The sequence below is a fragment of the Diaphorina citri genome, unplaced genomic scaffold (genome assembly GCF_000475195.1).
Source record: "Diaphorina citri unplaced genomic scaffold, Diaci psyllid genome assembly version 1.1 scaffold1, whole genome shotgun sequence".
Taxonomy (NCBI): domain Eukaryota; kingdom Metazoa; phylum Arthropoda; class Insecta; order Hemiptera; family Psyllidae; genus Diaphorina; species Diaphorina citri.
This window is the reverse complement of record NW_007377440.1, coordinates 783,891-806,269: the sequence shown is the minus strand read 5'-3', so window position 1 is coordinate 806,269 and position 22,379 is coordinate 783,891. Positions and strand designations below refer to the sequence as shown.

Below are 22,379 nucleotides of genomic sequence, written 5' to 3'. Positions count from 1 at the left end.
CTGTTGTAGAGTGTGCAGTTCTCCTACGTAGGAAGATCTGTGCTGCAGGTCTGTGGTTACTTCACATCAATATTATACATAATGTAGGTCCTATAGTCGTGGCATAGCGTTGGGTCGTAGGCAGAATGAACTGCATATAGAGTTGTCAACTTGATGGAGCATGCTAGGTAAAGCCTGATTCACACTATAGTGCCAGTCAAGGTCCAGTCACGGTCCGATCAAAAGATTGAGTATTCACACTATCGTTCAAGCAACGTTCATGCTTCGGTCATTTTTCTTTCAATTCTAGTTGGTCCTAGTCCTAGGCGTAGTTTTTTTTAATTATTTTTTATTATTTATCTTGATTTTTTTTTTTGTAAAATGAGTCTGAGTAAGTTCACAAATTTCGAATTAGCTGCAATCGCTAATCTGTGGTACGATTTGTCTCACTTCACTCTTGCAATAATAAAATAAATAAAGAATAAATGAAGAAAGAATAAATAAAGTGATAAAAATAAATAAAATAAATGAAAGAGAGAAAACAAATTTGGAATAAGAAATTAAATAATTTATTATGAGTTTTAGGTATTAAAAAACACGATCGCGAAATAACATCGTACTTTGAAAATTGAACGAAGGAATGTTGATCGTTGCTTGATCGCTGCCTATTCACACTATAGTGCCAGTCTCGCTCCGGTCACGGTCCAGTTTCGGTCCGATCAAAAAGATTCGTCGCGAGAATGTTCCAAATTTTGACTGTGAGCTGACCGTTACCGTACCTTGACTAGAACGTCTAGTGTGTACACTCGCATTTACTTGCCTTCAACAATCATTTGATCGGACCGTTACTGGACCGTGACCGGACCTTGACTGGCACTATAGTGTGAATCAGGCTTAAAATGGAACATGGATTCTAATTTCTAAAGCTGTGTCCACACACAGTCGATGGCCGTCGATCGACGAGGTGAATTTATGTTATCGAGGCAGTGTGGATGGTTTCAGTTGACATCGATCGACGACTGTCGATGTGTGAACACAACTTTAGACCACCAGCAGATCGGCATACGGTATATGGGTTTATAGCTTCCCTATACTTTTTGTGTCCTCTTCTTTCTCATCAAATATTTCTTCCCCAGTAATTTGAGTTGTTATTTTATAGGTTTGGTAGTGACCTAATATTTCATCGTGTTTTACGTCTTTTTTATGGGATTCCTCTGTGTCTCTATACCTGTGTGCTGTATCTCCTATGCCTGTACTGTACGTATTTGCTTCAAGACCGTCATATCAGCGCTAGAAATCTGTCGTTAAAAAAAAATGCGAAGATGAAAATAAAAGAGTTAAGGCCCAATAATTTTTGGTCTCACTCATATCTTTCTAAACTCTATGTTTAGATATTTGCCGCAAGGAGATCTGCGTGAGTGCATGTCGTCTCCATTTGGCCGCATACCAGGAGATGTTCATGCGTCTGCTCGCTGCCGCATCCGCGGTTTCTAAGCTTCACCCTTTTAAAAACGTCACCCCACGTCACTGTAAACGCCACATTGATCAAAGCAGCGGTACAACACGTAAACCCATTGATATTGATCGTGAACACTAGATTAAAAACTACACGGGAGAATTAATTCCTAATCGCCTGATAGGAGAGATTTCAGCTCGAATCTACATAGATTCCTCCATATCTTGTCTAAATCTAAATATCTAGATTCCACATCTAGGCGAGATTTCAAATATTTGCGATGGTTTAAATTACTCGCGATGTTAGCGATGATACAGATTTCAATGTTGACGATGATGTAGATTAGAAACAGGTCTTCATAATGATATACAATTCTGAGGGGTGCCCCATAGGGCTGGGGCGGATTTTATCCTAAACAGATCAGGTTCGTTCTCGGAACGGTTGGCTTTCTCCTATCCCGTCCTCCTCTCTTCGATTTCGGTACGGTAAAACCTTAGGAGTTACAGTTCCCTCTGTCAAACCTCTAAAAAATAAAAACTTTAGTTAAAACTTGGAACCCGCTTAGTTCCACATTGCACCATATTATATTAGGTATAATAGGTAGGTAGGTAGGTAGCTACCTTATGGGAAGATGTCCCGGAAAAAGGGGGATAGAAAAGAAGGGCAGGGGTAGAATAGAATAGAATATATTGAACAAAATTGACACAAAGAGAGCAAGGGAAATGGTTAGCACAAATTGAAAGAAAAAATATGAAACGCTATAAAGCAAATGACGGAATGCTTTCCAGAAGGCAATTGATCGAACTAAATGGACCCCGAACCTTGTGAGAGGCAGTCTTTTAACCGTTACATATACTGTCAAATCGGCCTTTTACGAGTCATTTATGACCTTTATCCCGTATTTTACAGCTAAAATTTCAAATTGTTCCTCCATTGTCTTCTTACCTTTGGGCCTCTGATCAATCGCCTGTTCTAATCTGTAAAACTGATGACAGTCTGTGACTTTCATTCCAGACCTCGAGAGGTGGAATAAATCCCGATTCGGCCTAACAGGTTTGAACGTTGGCAGGTTATTAGAAATCCAGTTGTGCTCTTTTTAGAAATCCAGAGCTTGTATTCAATTCGAAGAGCGTCTGTCCATAAAATAAATGTCCCAAATGGGTTAATCGAAGAAAAAAAAAAAAGTTAAATTAATACAGGAAACTTTTTAATAAGATACTTGAACTGAAATTATATCGACGACATCAGAGATTTCAAATTATAATACTTACGGGAAAATTTCGATAGTAAAAAATATTATAATGTAAAGACAAGTTATACTTGTTACTTTCTTCAAGTTATTTTCTACCTATAAGTATACCTACCTAATTTATATTTCCTACCTACTTACTTTATTTTTTCTTGGAATAAATTGCTTCCCTTGTCCTGGAGATGAGGTTTTCTTTCTGGGAGTGTAGAAGTTAGGTTACCTAATTTTATTCAAGACTTTAAATTTAGAATTGAAATTTTTTGTATCCTTGAGCTGTGTCTACACATGGTCGACGGCTGGCGATCGACAAGGTGAATGTTGTCGAGGCAGTGTGGACGGTTTCAGTCGACATCGATCTACGGCCGTCGACTACTGTACAATGGTAACAGCCTCACATACCTACAATAAGCTAGACTTACAAAAGATATCCTTGCATCCTTGGGGGCACGGTTGGTCCAACAAAAAGAAAAAAAAAAAAAAAAAAAAAAAAAAAAAAAAAAAAAAACTCAAGAGTAATAAACTACACTTTTTTATTAAAATTTTCTTCAAATTTTCACCATACTCAACTCTAAGTGCCCAAACAAAAGGCCACTATGCAGTACAGCTACTGGTCTTGTTTAAGCAGCACTGGTATCCAGTAACATTCCAACGTTACTAGATGGCAGTGGAGTAGCTGAACTACCTACTGACCTCATGTAATTCAGCCATTAATAAACACCATAATGTAGAGTCAGGGTTTGAGATTTGACCAAATTTTTTCAGCCCCTAGAGGGCCTGTGGCCTTTTAACCTAGCATGAACACCATAATGTAGAGTCAGGGTGGATTTGACCAACATTTTTTCAGCCCCTAGAAGGCCTGTGGCCTGTTAAGCTAGCAGTTTGTTAAGTTCCATTTGATTTGTATAGGCTTCACATAGGGTTCTTAAGCTAACTGGTTGTTAGGGACTAAAAAGAAATTTGGTGAAACCCAGCCTCAATGCCAATTTCCAGTCCTCTTCTTAAAGGAAGGGGCCTAGAAAGTCTCCATGTAGGCCAATCAAGTATTCTTACATTTCTGGTAGTAGGCAACCAGGGCCTTGGAGATAGCTTGTCTGATAGCGTAGATCTGTGCAACATGACCTCCACCATTTACTCTGACTCTGATGTCAACTCCGGCAAATTTGTCTTTGCCGAGCAGAGTCAGGGTGGATTTGACCAACATTTTTTCAGTCCCTAGAAGGCCTGTGGCCTGTTTACCTAGCAGTTTGTTAAGTTTCATTTGATTTGTATAGGCTTAAGATAGGGCTGTTAAGCTAACTGGTTGTTAGGGACTAAAAAGAAATTTGGTGAAACCCAGCCTCAATGTCAATTTTCAGTCCTCTTCTTAAAGGAAGGGGCCTAGAAAGCCTCCATGTAGGCCAATCAAGTATTCTTACATTTCTGGTAGTAGGCGACCAGTGCCTTGGAGATAGCTTGTCTGATAGCATAGATCTGTGCAACATGACCTCCACCATTTACTCTGACTCTGATGTCAACTCCGGCAAATTTGTCTTTGCCGAGCAGCAGGATGGGTTCTTGCAGTTTGTATTGCAACAGTTTGGGTTCGATCATTTCCAGGGGACGTCCATCAACTCTCAGGTTTCCTTTGCCCTCTTTGCAGTAGGCAACAGCTGTGGCAGATTTCTGAAACGAGACCAATAAGATGAGTTAGTTTGTGTAAAATAAATAATGTTGCTACTTGACAGATATTATTTGGCTTAATGTTTTTTATTTGGCAACCAGCCAGAGGCTGGCAGATTGTTTATGTGTTTTTTAAAAAATATATAATCTCTTCTTCTCCTAGAGAAGTATAAATAATGTTATTGATAGAATCATTCTGATACTGATAGACCCATATCTGAGCAGTATTGCTTGGTAGTTTTATATTAAATTTTAAAGTACATAATCAAAAGGATACATGCTACATTTGCTTGCAAACTGAACTCCCTGTTTGAAGCCCATGTGTGTGAGGTCTGAAATGTTGTCTGGTAATAAAAGTGTTCTGAAAAAAGGGAGAAAAACTATCAACCATTTTTTATTGCAACTGTGCCGAGCAACAGGATGGGTTCTTGCAGTTTGTATTGCAACAGTTTGGGTTCGATCATTTCCAGGGGACGTCCATCAACTCTCAGGTTTCCTTTGCCCTCTTTGCAGTAGGCAACAGCTGTGGCAGATTTCTGAAACGAGACCAATAAGATGAGTTAGTTTGTGTAAAATAAATAAGAAAGAAACTGAGTCTGAAATGTTGTCTGGTAATAAAAGTGTTCTGAAAAAAGGGAGAAAAACTATCAACCATTTTTTATTGCAACTCAATGAGACTTCAGCCAATAGTGCTTTGGACCCAAACCTCACACACATGGGGTTCAAACAGGGAGTTCAGTTTGCAAGCAAATGTAGCATGTATCCTTTTGATTATGTACTTCACAATTTAATATAAAACTACCAAGCAATACTGCTCAGATATGGGTCTATCCTATCAGTATCAGAATGAAAGCAAATGTAGCATGTATCCTTTTGATTATGTACTTCACAATTTAATATAAAACTACCAAGCAATACTGCTCAGATATGGGTCTATCAGTATCAGAATGGTTCTATCAATAACAGGCCCAAAGTCCCTAGAGAAAAGAGGGAAGTGAAATAAAAATATTGATTTAAACTGATATTTACCTTTCGTCCAAAAACTTGGACACTCTTAATGGCTACCTTTGGGGGCTGAAAGAAAGAAAAGAAATTTAACTATTAGTTTGTAGATAGAAATGCAAAGATTGTGGTCTCACTACATGACAAGGCCAAGCTACCTTTTTCTTGAATGACTTTACACACACCACTTTTTACTCCTCACACAAAATGTAATGTCAAACAGCCCAACATGATTATTTTGTATACAAGGAGTAAAATGTGAGGATGGCAGAGTGTGCTGAGACATTCATACAACAGGGAACAGATTTACAAGGTGTGGAGAAACTTCTATTGAATTGAAGCATGCAGAGCATGCTCGGCAAGAGACTGACAACTGAATAGCACTCTCAAAATATTAGTATCCTGATTAGAAATCATATCTCTGAATTTGTACTCCTGGGAGAGAGGACTATCATAATAATTTAATGATAGATGATGTCACTTAGTCCAAAGAGCTGGACTAGAAAGTGTAACATGGTCATAAAGTTTGAGAGGTATATCTTAGGTATTAATTGGTCCTCATGTGACATGGGTCCTACAGCATGACATATTGATATACTCAGACCCAAGGTAGGACAACCTTGGGACTTGTACTTTTAGAGGAAAAAATTCCTTTTTTGATGAAACATGTCATTTTAGAGCAAATAATTCACAAATAGCACATGAAAATGTGTTTCGTAGACCATCCATTTTGAGGTTAGCCGAGGAGGCATGATTGAAAACCCTCCATAGAAACTCTATTTTTAGGAACACGAAAATTCTGAGAGCAGTCTCAGAGAAAGGAGGACTTTTTTTGTCATTTTACGTTTCCAAAGTTACCAAACTTACCTTTGTCGAAGTCATTTTTCTGCTTTTAAATTAGTTTTTCGTGGACAGCAAACCACAAAGCTGGGACCAAAGAAACAGGAGAAAAGAAGGAATGTAAACAAAAACAAGAACGTGAACGAAACGTGAAAACTAGAGCGCGCAACTGCGCGAAAAGGTCGTTATGGACGATGCACAAAAAACGAAAAACTTTTTTTTTTCTACTGAAGTTTTTCTGCAAAAAATGTATTTGAAGTGGAAATAGGTAGTACGTAAAACGCTGATATTTTTCCATTATTTTTCATTTTTAACCTCCAAAAATGAGAGCTTCAACTCTTTTTTTCACCCCCATTTCAGTAACTTTGAAGTTGGGTTGGCACCACTGGTTGAACGTGACCAAAGTTCGCGCATGACCCTTCAGGGGAGTATCTGGGGGGGGGGGGCGAGGGGGCCCAGGCCCCCACTCGAGCTTCATTTTTCTCCTTTACTGTAGGCTAGGCTCAGAAAATTTGGAGCTTCGGTTAGTCCGATTTTAATACATAAATTTGGTAGGTAGAAATACCAACCTGTGTACCACAGTTGATAGGTAGGTAGCTATGAAAAACACTTGGTTAGTTTTGGAGCCCTAAAGGAATTAGGTACCTACACTCCTAATGGTTGTTTAGGTACTGTACTACTAAAATCAGAAGAATCTCTTTCCCAGCCACCCTGTAGATGCATTAAAAAGTATCAAGTGCTCAGTTTTAAGCACCTACCTACCTATAAAGTACACAAAACTTGAGAAATCTCTGCCAGCCCAAAGTAAAGAGTTAGAATAAACACGCAAAAATATTGATTTAAACTGATATTTACCTTTCGTCCAAAAACTTGGACACTCTTAATGGCTACCTTTGGGGGCTGAAAGAAAGAAAAATTAAACTATTAGTTTGTAGGTTAGAAATGCAAAGATTGTGGTCTCACTACATGACAAGGCCAAGCTACCTTTTCCTTGAATGACTTTACACACACCACTTTTTACTCCTCACACAAAATGTAATGTCAAACAGCCCAACATGATAATTTTGTATACAAGGAGTAAAATGTGAGAATGGCAGAGTGTGCTGAGCTGAGACATTCATACAACAGGGAACAGATTTACAAGGTGTGGAGAAACTTCTATTGAATTGAAGCATGCTTGGCAAGAGACTGACAACTGAATAGCATTCTCAAAATATTAGTAGGTCTGATTAGAAATCATACATATCTTTGAATTTGTACTCCTGGGAGAGAGGACTATCATAATAATGGAGGAGTTGCAAATGGGTAAAAATTATGAATAAATGGTCGATTCCTATGTAAAAAGTTGGGAAAAATCCAAATCTGAGGTCAAAACTCCGAAAAAATAACTGTAAAAGGTCGAAAATTGTTAATTACCTCAATAAATGGACGAGTTATAGCAAATTAAAAATGAAAAAATCCTTAAGGGTGTCGATGACTGGGTGTTTTACCTTACTCTATTTTGATCTAGGATAGTCTTGAGCTTGTGAGGTCTATTGATAAATAAAACATCTGCCTTCCAGGTATGTAGGTATACTGCAGGATAAGATAAAATAAGATGATATCTAATGAGTTTAAACTGTGAAGATCATCAGACACATATTTCCATTCATCATTCCAATATTAGAAGGAAGTTTTATTTCAAATTTGTTCTTGGTCAGTATCATTTGCTGGTTGCTCTAATAAAGATTGAAAATGGTGTTGCTTTCGATACAAGTTTTGAGTTGTGTTTTTATAAAACATTCATAACTGATTCAGGCTCTCTTTTGGACATAAAATAGATAGCAATTAGTGCTGTTTGTCAGGTACTCTTTCCCTTTCTGTTTCTCCCCCGTTTCATAGTTGGAATTTGGGCAAATTTTATTTGGCATAACTATTTGTTTTCCAGACCTATGAAGAAATGGACCCTACCACAGCTGTTGGAGAAGGAGCATGAAGCCATCACAAAAGTCAAATACATAGATAAAATAATGATAGGTGAGTGTGTTAAGCTATTGCTGCCAATAATAATAATAAATAAAAATCTGTGAACATCACACGACTTTCTATTACATTTGCAGAATACGTAGGTATTTGAAAAGAAATAGAAAGTAAAAAAAAATAACGCAGTTGCTATTTTTGTCCGCTAGGTAGCGCCACTATGCAAGCGCGCTAGCGGAGGAGCAGAAAGAATTGCGCAGAAACGTATGTGCACAAACACATTAATGCGTTGCCTGCAAGGGAGCTTTGCTCGTACATTTGATGTGACGTCATCGCCTACGGGAGCGTATGCCGTGACGTCAAAGTTCACGATTTACCGGTATTTTTTAAATTGATTTATCTTGGTATCTAGAAGTCGTAGAAGAAAAAGAAAAATTCCGTTGGTCCTCATTTTTCCTGCTCTATGGCTTTGAAACATCACCCAAGTAAGCGCAACTGATCTATTTAATGATAGATGATGTCACTTAGTCCAAAGAGACTGGACTAGAAAGTGTAACTTGGTCATAAAGTTTGAGAGGTATGTAGGTATTAATTGGTCCTCTCATGTGACATGGGTCCTACAGCATGACATATTGATATACTCAGACCCAACGTAGGACAACCTTGGGACTTGTACTTTTAGAGGAAAAAATGTCCTTTTTCGATGAAACATGTCATTTTAGAGCAAATATATTCACAAATAGCACATGAAAATGTGTTTCGTAGACCATCCATTTTGAGGTTAGCCGAGGAGGCATCATTGAAAACCCTCGATAGAAACTCTATTTCTAGGACCACGAAAATTCTAAGAGCAGTCTCAGAGAAAGGATGACTTTTTCTGTCATTTTATGTTTTAAAAGATACCAAACTTACCTTTGTCGAAGTCATTTTCCTGCTTTTAAATTAGTTTTTCGTGGACAGCAAACCACAAAGCTGGGACCAAAGAAACAGGAGAAAAGAAGGAATGTAAACAAAAACAAGAACGTGAACGAAACGTGAAAACCATCTAGAGCGCGCAACTGCGCAAAAAGGTCGTTACGGACGATGCACAAAAAACGAAAAGCTTTTTTTTTTTTTCTACCGAAGTTTTTCTGCTAAAAATGTACTTGAAGTGGAAATAGGTACCTAGTACGTAAAACTGATTTTCTTTATTACATGGTTTTTCTTTAATCACGATCGAATAAACTACGGGCTAAAAAATTCCCGGAGGGACGGACCCAGCTTGTTTATCTATCAACAAAGGAAAGTTCAAAAGAAATCCTCTTCTTCTCTCTTCTTCTTCAAACTTAAAGAAGTTTGATAGAAAGAGGTAGGTCTTTTTACCAGGAACACGAAAATGGTGGTGCAAATTTTGTCCAGAAAACCATAAAGCCAAAAAAATATCTTCATGCATTACTCAAGAGTCTATTATAATAATTAATTAGTAGAGTGAAAGGCTCACGTGGACTGAAAGCATTTGTGTGTTAATAATAACATTAATTAAAAGTTTTATTAGAAAACTAAAGAAAAACCCACGCTGTGAGCAGAGAAAAAGGAGGCATTAGGATTTTCAATGTTTCAAGATAAAAGCACTTTTTTTCATAATTTTTCGCGATTTTAAAATATTAATTTTCGAGGGAAAAAGAAAGGATGATGAATTAAAATTACAAGTGTTTGATGTTTCTGATTTTGTAATGAAATAACTTTCCGTCTGAGCAGTTCACTGAATGACTTCAAAATCCGATTTTTTTTCTTCCATGGATCAAGTTCGTGGTACCTACCAAGGATTATCTATTTTTCATGTGTTTTAAAGTGCAATACGTCGACAGCTAAGATTTATTTTCCTTCCCAATAAAAATGGTTGATATAAAAAAGTAGGCCCCAAAAAACAAACCTTGTTCAATCTGATAGCCATAGAAAATACTTAAAATTTTCTACTTTGCCAGCATCGGCAATTGACACCCTTCTGTTTCCCATAAGCAAAACCACAGTTCAAACCCTTAAACTAACTCAACCCTTAAACTAACTTAAAAAGCGTGAAGAAAAAAAAAGCATAGAATTGTTATTAGAATAATAGGGGGGTCTTTATTTATACATTACATAAAAAAGGAAAGAAGATAACAAAAAATTGTCTCGCACACACTCCAAACTGAATCTTAACGGTAAGATTTCTGGTATCTGGCTCTGGCACCTGGACCTCCAAATCGTGAAGTTTGACGTCACGGCATACGCTCCCGTAGGCGATGACGTCATAATTCATGATTCCCGCTTCGTTTGTTTGTGCGCAAGCTTTCCTGCGCATTTTGACGTGAAATCTGACGTTACAACTCTTTGAACTTTTTCATTAGAACGGCAATTGAAAATTGAATTTTCGACCTTTTTAAAATCATTTTTTCGGAGTTTTGACCTCAGGTTTGGATTTTTCACGACTTTTTACGTAGGAATCGACCATTTATCAGTAATATTTTCCCAATTGCAACTCCCCCATTGGTCAATCCGAGAGGTAGTTTAAACTCGATTGTGGCCCCGCCCATTAGAAATCTATACATAAATATTTAAGGCACAGAGTTTTAACAAGAAATCGATTTAAAAAATACCGGTAAATCGTGAAGTTTGACGTCACGGCATACGCTCCCGTAGGCGATGACGTCATAATTCATGACTGCGCATTTTCGGGACGGTAAGCGTTTCTGCGCATTCTGACGTGAAATCTGACGTCACAACTCTTTGAATTTTTCCATTAGAACGGCAATTAAAAATAAATTAAAAATAAAAATTGAAATTTCGACCTTTTAAAGTTACTTTTTCACAACTTTTTACGTAAAAATCAACCTTTTATTAATAATATTTTCCCGATTGCAACTCCTCCATTCCATACTTTCATAGTCTTAACTGCAAATATGCTTGTACTTGGTTTAGCTGTGTCCCCAAGTCCCCATATAATCGACCGGCCGTCGATCGACGAGGTAAATCTATGTTGTCATGGCAGTGTGGACGGTTCAGTCGACATCGATGGACCGACTACTTACGTGTGGACACACCTTAAAAGTTACCATAGGTACATGCAGTACCTGAGTCTTGTGCCTTGGAATTTCCAGGAGATGATGTTTGTTAGCTACTTACTAGTGGCCGGTGTAGGTCGTGGTGTAGTGGGTGCAGGTACAGTAGGTCGTGGTGTCGTGACGGCAGGGTAGGTCTAGGTTCCCTATACTTAATGTAATACAAAGTAATACCAAAAAAAAAAAAAAAAAAAAAAAAAAAAAAAAAAAAAAAAGGAACCGTAAAAATGGAAGTCTTACCGTCTTGAAATAGAAGAGAGGGGGGACAGATAGGAGAAAGCGAGCCGTTCCAAGAACGAACCTTATTAGGATAAAGTTCGCGGGAATAGAACCTGCGGCCTATCACTTAGAGGGCAGTCGCGCTACCCTCCAATCTACTAACTGGGCGGCCGAGTTTACATTTAGATTATTTACAGAACTATCGCTTTCGTTTCACTATATATATATATATTTTTAAAAGAGGTTTGACAGAGGGAACTGTAACTGCTATGGTCTTATCGTCCCGAAATCGAAGAGAGAAGGAAGACAGGATGGGAGAAAGCCAGCCGTTCCGAGAACGAACATTATCCCTTCAGGATGAAATCCGCCCCGGGCGGGAATCGAACCCACGGCCTAGCGCTTACAATGCAGACGCACTACCAACTAGGCTAACGAGGCTGGCCTTTCACTATAACTCTTGAACGATTCGTCCAATTTTCATTAAACCTGGCAGAAATGATAACTTACTATAAAGAGATAGGGTTTGTTCTCGGAACGGCTGGCTTTCTCCTATCCAATATTTCTTCTCTCTTCAATTTCGGGACGATAAGACCTCAGCAGTTACAGTTCCCTCTATCAAATAAATAGATAAATAACTTACCTCTGTGTAGTTCCTATCGGCAAAGTTGCCAGCCTAGTTAGCTTGTGGTTGGTAGCGCGTCTGCCTTATAAGAGCTAGGCCGCGGGTTCGATTCCCGTCCGGGGCGGATTTTATCCTGAAGGGATAAGTTTCGTTCTCGGAACGGCTGGCTTTTTCCTATCCTGTCTTCCTTCGTTTTTGGGACGATAAGACCTTAGCAGTTACAGTTCAATCGATCAAACCCCTTTTTTTTTGACGAGAGAAATAAATAAATAAATATCTTGCCTCTGTGTAGTTCCTATCAGCAAAGTGCGCGCGCAGGGCCTGTAGCAAAACACTGCGCATGCGTACTTATTTCTATTTATTTTTGTTTGTCTTTGGCTTAAAAAATGTAATTTTATAGTAAAATTTACCCATGAAATAAACGAGACCTTGTTTAGACTGCGGGAGTAAAGGGACTTTTCAGTCTCATTCTGGCAGTATAATCAGGGTATATTCTATTCTATATTTACCTCTGTGTAGTTTCTATCAGCAAAGTGCGCGCGCAGGGCCTGCAGCAGTACACTGCGCATGAGTAGAACGCGTGACGTGTTCTCGCCGCGTATCATAATGTGGCGGTTATCTAGCTGCACATCCGGCAACGCTTCTTCGTTCAGAATAGCGTCCGCGCCGCCCGCCGGAGCCAAACCCACGACCTCCCAGTAGTCGACCTTCAGCTCGTGACCGCCCGGGGCGGATTTACCTGGAAGATAACGGATTGATGATTGTGGGGTAGATGATTGTAAAAATAAAGATCTGAGTGAGAAGGGGTTAACTCAACCTTAGCTATTCCGTTAGCAAGGGAAACTTCAGGCTGATATCCTCCCTGTTTAAGGTTCCCCAGCCAGACTAGGTATGGCATAGGAGGAAGGGTGAATCAGTTGCACCTTCATGTTTTCTGAATACCAAGCACGCGAAACGTCGCTTAACTTCAGGTGAGTTTCAGTTAAATAAAAACGAAATAACTTCCCGAGTTGAATCCATTTTTTTTTTTTTTTTTTTCTTCTTTTTTTTATCTTACCTTCGGGAACTTTTTCTATCCGGCCACGGAATTGAACCGAGGACTCTGTGCTGAGTAGGAGGGCATGTTCGGTCTGACACAGAATATCAGCTAGGACGCATTGAATGAATCCGGATCCATCCCTGAGAGTGACAAACATGAGACCCTTGCCTGAAGAGCAGAGACGAAAAGAAAAAGATCAAAATCGGAATCTATTCTTTTTTTTCAAGAGGTTTGATAAAGGAAACTGCACCTACCGGCTGAGGTATTATTGTACCGACATAGAAGAGAAAAGGAGAGGATACGAGAAAGTCAGCCGTTCCGAGAACGAACCTTATCTTTACCCTGCCAGCCTAGTTAGTTCGGAGGGTAGCGCGTCTGCCTTGTAAGCGCTAGGTCGCGGGTTCGATTCCTGCCCGGAGCGGATTTTATCCTAAACACATAAGGTTCGTTCTACGAGCAGTAGATTTTCTTCTATCCTGTCTTCCTTCTCTCTTCGTTTTCGGGACGATAAGACCTTCTTAGTAGTTACAGTTCCCTCTATCAAACCTTTGAAAATTTGTCAGTCTAGTCTCTACAGTGTAAACAAAATATCTCGAGAACGGTTTGAGCTAAAGACTTGAAATTTGGCATGAAGAGCTCAAATACCTACTCGTATGACAAAAACGAATAATTAGCGGTATTTCGGGGGTTGTGTTTTTTAGGTCTTTGGGGTCACTAGGAAACTCTATTTTTTTTTTTTTTTTTTAATTAAGCAAGGTCTATTGTAATAACTAAGATTGTACAATATTAAACCCATAAAATAAACGAGACCTTGTTTAGACTGCTGGGGTAAAGGGACTTTTTAGTCTCATTCGAGCAGGACAAACAAGGTATATTCTATTCTATTTGCTATGGAAACTCATTTTGCCATGGAAACTCATTTTCTTCATTACATACCTTGTCTTCTCAGACGATGCACCCAGCCAAATATCGTCACCCGCTTATCCCGATACTTCTCACCATCCTTGATCTTAATTCTCACAGCCGGAGGCAAACTAGGATCCTCCTTCAGCACAATCTTCTTGGCCTCCTCCAAGTTCTTTTCTCGCTTCTCTGCATCCTCTTCTTCTTTCTTTGCTTTCGACTCGGATTTGGCGTTGTCCCGGGCAGCCAGCTTGGACACCTTCTTCAGCTGAGCTTTAGCGATGAGTTGGTATTTCTGTGATCAAAGAAAACACAAGTCAATACTTTGTTTCTTTAGCCTAAGGTGGGATCATACACTCAAGCCCTTTTTTTTTTTTTTTTTTTTTTTTTTTTTTTTTTAAACAAGTTTCCATTTATTTTTGATCGATAAAAAACTCAGAACATACATTTTTTTATATATGGTATACTTGTGCAAGCCAGTTTACACAAGTGAATCGACGCATGCGAACTCAGGCTTGAAATTTGCACAAGCAAAAAAGTGCCTCTGCCTTGTAAGCGCTAGGCCGCGGGTTCGATTTCCGCCCCGGGCGGATTTTATCCTGATGGGATAATGTTTGTTCTCGGAACGGCTGGCTTTCTCCTATCCTGTCTTCCTTCTCTCTTTGCCAGCCTAGTTAGCTTAGTTGGTAGTGCGTCTGCCTTGTAAGCGCTAGGCCGCGGGTTCGATTCCCGCCCGGGGCGGGGATAATGTTCGTTCTCGGAACGGCTGGCTTTCCTCCTATCCTGTCTTCCTTCTCTCTTCGATTTCGGGACGATAAGACTCGGAACGGCTGGCTTTCTCCTATCCTGTCTTCCTTCTCTCTTCGATTTCGGGACGATAAGACCATAGCAGTTACAGTTTCCTCTGTCAAACCTCTTTTTTTTTTAAGTTACAATTGTAGCTCCGGCCATTATCAAACTTTATCTAATGTCTCATTTCTTCTCCCCTTACAAACAGACGTCTCGCACGTGATACTGATTCAGCAACCAGCACAGCACCCGCTCCAGCCCGAGCCCATAGCCTCCGTGCGGGGTCGACCCGTATTTCCGCTGGTCCGTGTACCAATAGTATGGGGCGGGGTCGATGCCCTCCCGCTTATACCCGGCCAGCAGCTCCTCAGGGTCCCAGATACGCATGGACCCGCCGATAACTTCGCCTACGTTCGGGAACAGCACGTCTACGCTCTCGGTGAGAGCGGGGTTTTCCGGACATCTGGGAACAGAGACAATGTTAAAGGTTTGTTAGTAGTGGTGTAGGGGGTAACGCATTTGACTTTGGTGGTTCGAGTCCAAGACAAGTCATAAAATTGATCTAGGTGTCATTGGGGGAACGTGACATGATGGTCGTGTGTTTCTACCTACATCAATATACATACATGATATTAAGAAAGGTTTAAGGGACAAGAACTCTAATATTATTATAGATTCCCTCTGTAAATAAGACAGTGTTATTTACAGAGGGAATCTATAACAATTAGAGTTCTTGTCCCTTAAACCTTTCTTAATATCACGTATATTGATGTAAATAAATGAGGTCTGTTTAAACTGTTGGGCCGTTCCGAGAACGAACCTTATCTTTACCCTGCCAGCCTAGTTAGTTCGGAGGGTAGCGCGTCTGCCTTGTAAGCGCTAGGTCGCGGGTTCGATTCCTGCCCGGAGCGGATTTTATCCTAAACACATAAGGTTCGTTCTACGAGCAGTAGATTTTCTTCTATCCTGTCTTCCTTCTCTCTTCGTTTTCGGGACGATAAGACCTTCTTAGTAGTTACAGTTCCCTCTATCAAACCTTTGAAAATTAAACTGTTGACATAATGGGACTTTTTAGTCTTAGCCGACACTATAAATAAGGTATATTTTTTCCGTTCAGCGTGGACTCACTTGGACATATAGAAGGACTTGATATCGGCAGGGAAGCGACACAGCATGATGGGCCGGTTGATCTGGTCCGTCATCTTGCGTTCGGGCATCTCCGGAATATCCTCTCCGAACTCGTACTCGGTATTGTCCGGCTTCCGGATCTCGTGCTTGCGTAAATACTCGATCGCATCCGCGTAGTTCATGCGCAAGAAGGGGCGCGCCGGCGGCTCGAAGTTCGGATTCATTTGACGCACTGTGGAAAAAAAGGGAATTGTTTTAGAAGGAAGTCATAGAGGCGGCATTGTTTCAAGTCTACCCCAAATTTGATGATTTGAGACTTTTTTTTTTTTACCAACCTCAGTGGTGTAGTGGTTAGCACGGTGGACTCTGGATCTGGAGGTTGGTGGTTCGAGTCCACGTCAAGTCCAAATTTAGCGAAGTGCAATCAGCGAGGAATGACATTTGTGAAAAGCATTTAATGCTATAAACCTATAAAATACACGGGACCTTGTTTAGACTGCTGGGGTAAAGGGACTTTTTAGTCTCATTCGAGCAGGATAAACAAGATATATTCTATTGCTTTTCTATTCCTGGATAGGCATGGATTTAAAAGAACGTGCCTTGAAGTAATGCGAAAAGCGGTACTGAGGTATCTACAATCTTTTTTTTTCTATTATTATTATTATTTTCACACGGTTGGTGGTTCGAGTCCACGTCAAGTCCAAATTTAGCGAAGTGCAATCAGCGAGGAATGACATTTGTGAAAAGCATTTAATGCTATACGAGTAAACCTATAAAATACACGAGACCTTGTTTAGACTGCTGGGGTAAAGGGACTTTTTAGTCTCATTCGAGCAGGATAAACAAGATATATTCTATTGCTTTTCTATTCCTGGATAGGCATGGATGTAAAAGAATGTGCCTTGAAGTAATGCGAAAAGCGGTACTGAGATACCTACAATCTTCTTTTTTTTTAACTCACCCAAATCCCCATGCGTGGCCATCACCCGGTCGACCGTGTCGCATATCAAATCCTCCAGCTTATCCAGCAGGTCGTCGAACGTCAAAAACGCACACTCGGCCTCCACATGCGTGTACTCGGCCAGGTGGCGACGCGTCCGCGAGTTTTCCGCACGGTAGCTTTGTGCGATACAATACACGTCCCCAAGGGCGGGCAGGCAGGTTTCCAGGTAGAGCTGGGACGACTGGGTGAGATAGGCGGGCTCACCGAAGAAGTTGAGAGAGAACAGGGTCGAGCCGCCTTCTACCTGGGTTTGAACCAGGGTGGGCGGAGTGACCTAAGAAATGAGAAGGACTTGAGGTATTATTGAACCAAGTTTTTTTTTCGACCACGACCTCCCAGTAGTCGACCTTCAGCTCGTGACCGCCCGGGGCGGATTTACCTGGAAGATAACGGATTGATGATTGTGGGGTAGAGTATTATGTTAAGGCGGTCTCTTCCTGATCCCTTATGTGCCGCGTCCATTTTAATTTAGGACTATTGCACTGCCTTTGGACAAAAAATGTGGAACGCTTCACGATTTTGCGTGTCATCCTTGCGCAGGGGCCATGCTAATCTTCTCTGTATCGTTCCAATTTTAGTATACATATGTACTGCCGAAGCAGTACAAATGTGGGGTAGATACCTACTCCGATAATGTATTTCCTAGATGGAGCATTAATGCAACTGTGCATTGTATTTTTTGAAGCCAAAACAGAGAGATAAAAGTGGAGTTAAATATGCGGAGAGTGGAGTCACTGACGTGACACAGACTGACGTGACACAGCTGGTAGCAGCACTGACTCCAAAGAGGAATTCCTTTACAATCTATCGGCTTCAACAAATGAGCTCAATACGGTCTCTTCTTTATTCTTCCTTCAAGGGTAGATACTTAGACAGGCTTGTAAAAATAAAGATCTGAGTGAGAAGGGGTTAACTCAACCTTAGCTATTCCGTTAGCAAGGGAAACTTCAGGCGGATATCCTCCTTGTTTAAGGTCCCCCAGCCAGACTATGGCATAGGAGGAAGGGTGAATCAGTTGCACCTTCATGTTTTCTGAATACCAATCACGCGAAACGTCGCTTAACTTCAGGTGAGTTACAGTTAAATAAATACGAAGTAACTGCCCGAGTTGAATCCATTTTTTTTTTCTTTTTTTTTTTCTTCTTTTTTTTATCTTACCTTCGGGAACTTTTTCTATCCGGCCACGGAATTGAACCGAGGACTCTGTGCTGAGTAGGAGGGCATGTTCGGTCTGACACAGAATATCAGCTAGGACGCATTGAATGAATCCGGATCCATCCCTGAGAGTGACAAACATGAGACCCTTGCCTGAAGAGCAGAGACGAAAAGAAAAAGATCAAAATCGGAATCTATTCTTTTTTTTCAAGAGGTTTGATAAAGGAAACTGCACCTACCGGCTGAGGTATTATTGTACCGACATAGAAGAGAAAAGGAGAGGATACGAGAAAGTCAGCCGTTCCGAGAACGAACCTTATCTTTACCCTGCCAGCCTAGTTAGTTCGGAGGGTAGCGCGTCTGCCTTGTAAGCGCTAGGTCGCGGATTCGATTCCTGCCCGGAGCGGATTTTATCCTAAACAGATAAGGTTCGTTCTAGGAGCAGCAGGCTTTCTTCTATCCTGTCTTCCTTCTCTCTTCGTTTTCGGGATGATAAGACCTTAGTAGTTACAGTTCCCTCTATCAAACCTTTTAAAATCGGTGGTGAACAAAATTTCATCATGTTCCAATTAAAATACCTGATCAAATGCTTGATAGTAAAGGTAATAACAATAATGTATCTAACTCCTCAAAATATTTTTTTTTTTTTTTTTTTTTTTTTTTTTACAAACTAGAACGCCAGACTAGTTAGTTTAGTGGTTATCGCGTCTTGTAAGCGCCGGGTCGTGGATTTGATTTCCGCCCGGAGCGGATTTTATCCTGAACAGTTAAGGTTCGTTCTAAGGAACGGGTGGCTTTCTCCTATCCTGTCTTCCTTCTCTCTTCGCTTTCGGGACGATAAGACCTTACTATTTCCCACGCAGTGAGCTCTTCCACCTAACCAATATTAGCTATATTAGTTCAGTCTGGCTAGGGGACGTTAAACAGAGAGTAGACTAGCGTCTGGCTGTGGGACTATAAACAGGGAGGAGAATAGCTAACCCTAACCAGCCTAGCTAGCTGGCAGTTCCTCTCTCTCTCTCTCTGCTTTTAAAGAATAAGCACAAGTTAGTCCTTTCGATGGTTAACTGCGGTTCAGGACGAGCCTATTAAACATGGCTAGAGACCATCACCCAGGTGTACGGCACATACAAAAAGATATCTTCTCTTTACACTTCTCTTCAATCTGCCAGCACCATTCGGCGAAAGCTAAAGCCGCTACAACAATATCAGGTACCTACACTCATTTTTTTAAGTTTTTTTAATATTATATTACCTATTCTTATACCTATGTAGTTTATTTTAGGGAAGGGCTGCTAGTTTTGGGTCCCCTCTTGAAGAGCCCAACTCCAGGGCCATCAGGGCCAGATGACCCCACTATGAAAACGGCCCTCTAACTGGGTGTTTAGATTTGGAAGGGGGCCTAAAATTGGCCTTCATTGGGCCGACCTTGACCGTGGAAAATCGCCGCCGAGGTCATTATAGGTGTCGATTATGTGGTCTGATGGCCTATATTTTTCTATCGGATGTGTGAGTGCCTATTTCCTTGAAAAGACTGAACGAAGCGAGGTCTAAGATTTAACTCGATGATTTTGATTTTTCCCTACCTTTTTTTAAAAAGAGTTTTGATAGAGGGACCTGTAGGTGCTAAGGTCTTATCGTCTCGAAATCAAAGGGAGAAGAAGGATAGGATAGGATAGGATGTATTTTCAGACTTACCTCAGACTTAACATGAATTTGAATCCAATACCGGAATGTACAATCTTAGTCTGGCTGGGGGACTTTAAACAGGGAGTATACCAGCCTGAATTCCCCTTGCTAAAGACATAGCAAAGGTTGAGGGTGAAGGGCATCCGCTCGTTAAAGCTATAGTAGCCAAAATCAAATGTCAGCCCAAAGCAATCACCCTAGTTGGGGCAGATTGAGAGCTGACGAAAAACGCTGACCCCGTCTGTACACGGGAAAAGGCGGAGAAGAAAAAGAACAAGAAAATACAGTGTCGTGAAACCTCTAGTGAAAAAAGAAAAAGAAAAGAAAATTGAAACACCCTGTATGATTCAGATGAAGGGAAATAAACACCGTGGAGCCAAGAGAGAGAGAGAGAGAGAGAGAGAGAGAGAGAGAGAGAGAGAGAGAGAGAGAGAGAAGGGGAACTGTAACTGCCAAGGTCTTATCATCCCGAGAGCGAAGAGAAAAGGAGGACAGGATAGGAGAAAGCCAGCCGTTCCGAGAACGAACTTTATCCGGTGAGAATGAAATCCGCCCCGGGCGGAAATCGAACCCCCGACCTACCACTTACAAAGCAGACGCACGGTCTAAGATTTGACTCCATTTTGAAATCAGTTCGTCAGCGGGGATAGCACGTTGAATGCACCAGTTCCCCATGGATCACTGAGGTTAAGCAACGTTGCGCGTGGTTAGTATCTCTGGGTCATCGCGTGCTGCTTTTTTACTTTCCTTATCCTATAGGAAGGAAGCGTGACTTACCAGGAAGAGCAGCTGGGCCGGAAATAAGGAAAGTAAAAAATTCCGTGACTTACCGGGAATGGCAGGTGGGCCGGGAATAAGGAAAGAAAGTAAATGGCCGTGACTTACCAGGAAGAGCAGCTGGGCCGGAAATAAGGAAAGTAAAAAATTCCGTGACTTACCGGGAATGGCACGTGGGCCGGGAATAAGGAAAGAAAGTAAATGGCCGTGACTTACCAGGAAGAGCAGCTGGGCCGGAAATAAGGAAAGTAAAAAATTCCGTGACTTACCGGGAATGGCAGGTGGGCCGGGAATGGCCGGGATGTTGATGTTGGTGATGATATACCCGGCCGGGCCCTCACACGTGATGTAACCCACCTCACAGGGACTGGGGAAGAGGGGAAAGGGGAGAAGAGAACCCCCGCCTCCCGCTGTACTGAAGGAGGTGGGCGGGTACACCCCGTATGGACTTTGAGCGAACTGGCAACCCCTTGGCGGTATTTTGACCGCTTTTGGACAGATTTCGACCGTTTTTTGGCGGTTTTCAGCTATAGTGACAAAACGGTTAGAGATATTGTGAAAGTTAGGGTAAAAGAACACTTAAATAAGCATCATTCAATAGGATTTTTTCCCGTAGAAACACACTGCCCTCACGTGACATGTTGGCAGTGTGTCTCTTTACAGATAAATTAGATGCAAAATCGAAAATCGTCAAGCCAATAGTACCAGTCTAGTTACTTGGAAACGGAAATAGGCTTCGATTCCCGGCCGAGGCAAACTTTATTCTGAACGGACAAGGTTCGTTCTCGGAACGGCTGGCTTTCTCCTATCCTGTGCTGCTTCTCAGTTTGATTTCGGGACGATAAGACCTCCGTTGTTACAGTTGCCTCTATACTCTAAACTTCTTCATGAAAAATCTAAACCTCGCTTTGTTCATTCATTGATGGAGTATATCCACTCTGAGGGGGATTCCCCGCACTGGAGCCTTCCCCACTTCCGTGGTACCTTGCATTGACTTCCCGTCCAGGTAGGTAATTCAAGGGTAACACCAATTAGGTAATACCTAGGTTATAGGTACCTACTACCAACTCGTACCTAGGTACGTTCCATTCTACATAGGTACATAGTATTCTACCTAGGTACATGGTACATATATACAATTTATTACTACTTATATACCTCCTACTTTTTTAAAGAGAGAGAGAGATAGGAAGAGAGAGAGAGATAGGAAGAGAGAGGGAGAGAGAGAGAAATATACCTACCTATACTTTTTTTGAGAGAGAGAGGGAGAGAGAGAGAGAAATATACCTACCTATACTTTTTTGAGAGAGAGAGATAGGGAGAGAGAAAGATGGAAATGTTGTGTTTTTCCTGGCAACATATTTATCTAATACAATAATCCTGTTTTTCTCACCCCTCTTCTCTCTCTCTCTCCCTCTCTCACACATTCTCTCTCACCCTCCCTAGGTTGGCACTATAGAGAGAGAGAGAGAGAGAGAGAGAGAGAGAGAGAGAGAGAGAGAGAGAGAGAGAGAGAGAGAGAGAGAGGGAACTGTAACTGCCGAGGTTTGATCGTTCCAAAAGCGAAGAGAGAAGAACAGGATAGGAGAAAGCCAGCCGTTCCGAGAACGAACCTCATCTGATCAGGATAAAATCCGCCGCGGGCGGGAATCGAACCCCCGGCCTAGCGCTTACAAGACAGACGCGCTACCAACCAAGCTTACTAGGATGGCATATAGGTAGGTACTCATTATGTAGAATAAATTGTAGATTAGTAAGATGTAAGATTGTTAGACTTTACACTTCGCAGTAAAAAAAAGGTATTGAACTTTACTCACGACATTCACACCTCTAA

General features: G+C 41.1%; 3 protein-coding genes and 1 non-coding gene across 5 annotated transcripts; all 4 read right to left on the bottom strand.

Annotated features, from left to right (window-relative positions):
- Positions 1-3,705: 3,705 nt before the first annotated feature.
- LOC103506377 (40S ribosomal protein S16) lies at positions 3,706-6,354 on the bottom strand. 2 transcript variants are annotated; one of them, XM_026821617.1, is made up of 4 exons: positions 6,213-6,354; positions 5,373-5,417; positions 4,750-4,879; positions 3,706-3,851 (listed from the first exon to the last, which is right to left on the bottom strand). In XM_026821617.1, exons 1-4 carry the CDS (start codon positions 6,225-6,227, stop codon positions 3,721-3,723), a joined length of 321 nt encoding a protein of 106 aa, XP_026677418.1. In that variant the 5' UTR covers positions 6,228-6,354; the 3' UTR covers positions 3,706-3,720. The 2 variants fall into 2 exon arrangements, with proteins under 2 accessions (XP_026677418.1, XP_026677450.1); XM_026821649.1 differs by having other exon boundaries at positions 3,706-3,860; positions 4,759-4,879.
- Positions 6,355-12,556: 6,202 nt separating this feature from the next.
- Positions 12,557-14,305, bottom strand: LOC103506276 (asparagine--tRNA ligase, cytoplasmic-like; the record flags this gene model as incomplete). The annotated part of the gene is made up of 3 exons (XM_026826208.1): positions 12,557-12,801; positions 13,120-13,269; positions 14,038-14,305. Coding segments are annotated over 3 exons (663 nt in total), but the record flags the coding sequence as incomplete, so codon positions are not given.
- Positions 14,306-14,990: 685 nt separating this feature from the next.
- LOC103506176 (asparagine--tRNA ligase, cytoplasmic-like) lies at positions 14,991-18,236 on the bottom strand. Its single transcript, XM_026821563.1, is given in 5 exon segments — positions 14,991-15,256; positions 15,922-16,153; positions 16,883-17,199; positions 17,201-17,303; positions 18,083-18,236. Coding segments are annotated over 5 exon segments (1,056 nt in total). The 5' UTR covers positions 18,222-18,236; the 3' UTR covers position 14,991.
- On the bottom strand, positions 17,420-17,529 carry LOC113466908. Its single transcript, XR_003391168.1, has one exon. It is a non-coding gene; the product is annotated as a U6 spliceosomal RNA (small nuclear RNA).
- Positions 18,237-22,379: the final 4,143 nt, after the last annotated feature.

Coding starts and splice junctions, on each gene's coding strand:
- LOC103506377 (XM_026821617.1), bottom strand. Junction 4,880..5,372: donor TCCAAGTTTTTGGACGAAAG/GTAAATATCAGT, acceptor GTCTCGTTTCAG/AAATCTGCCACAGCTGTTGC. Junction 3,852..4,749: donor ACCCATCCTGTTGCTCGGCA/CAGTTGCAATAA, acceptor CTCTGCTCGGCA/AAGACAAATTTGCCGGAGTT.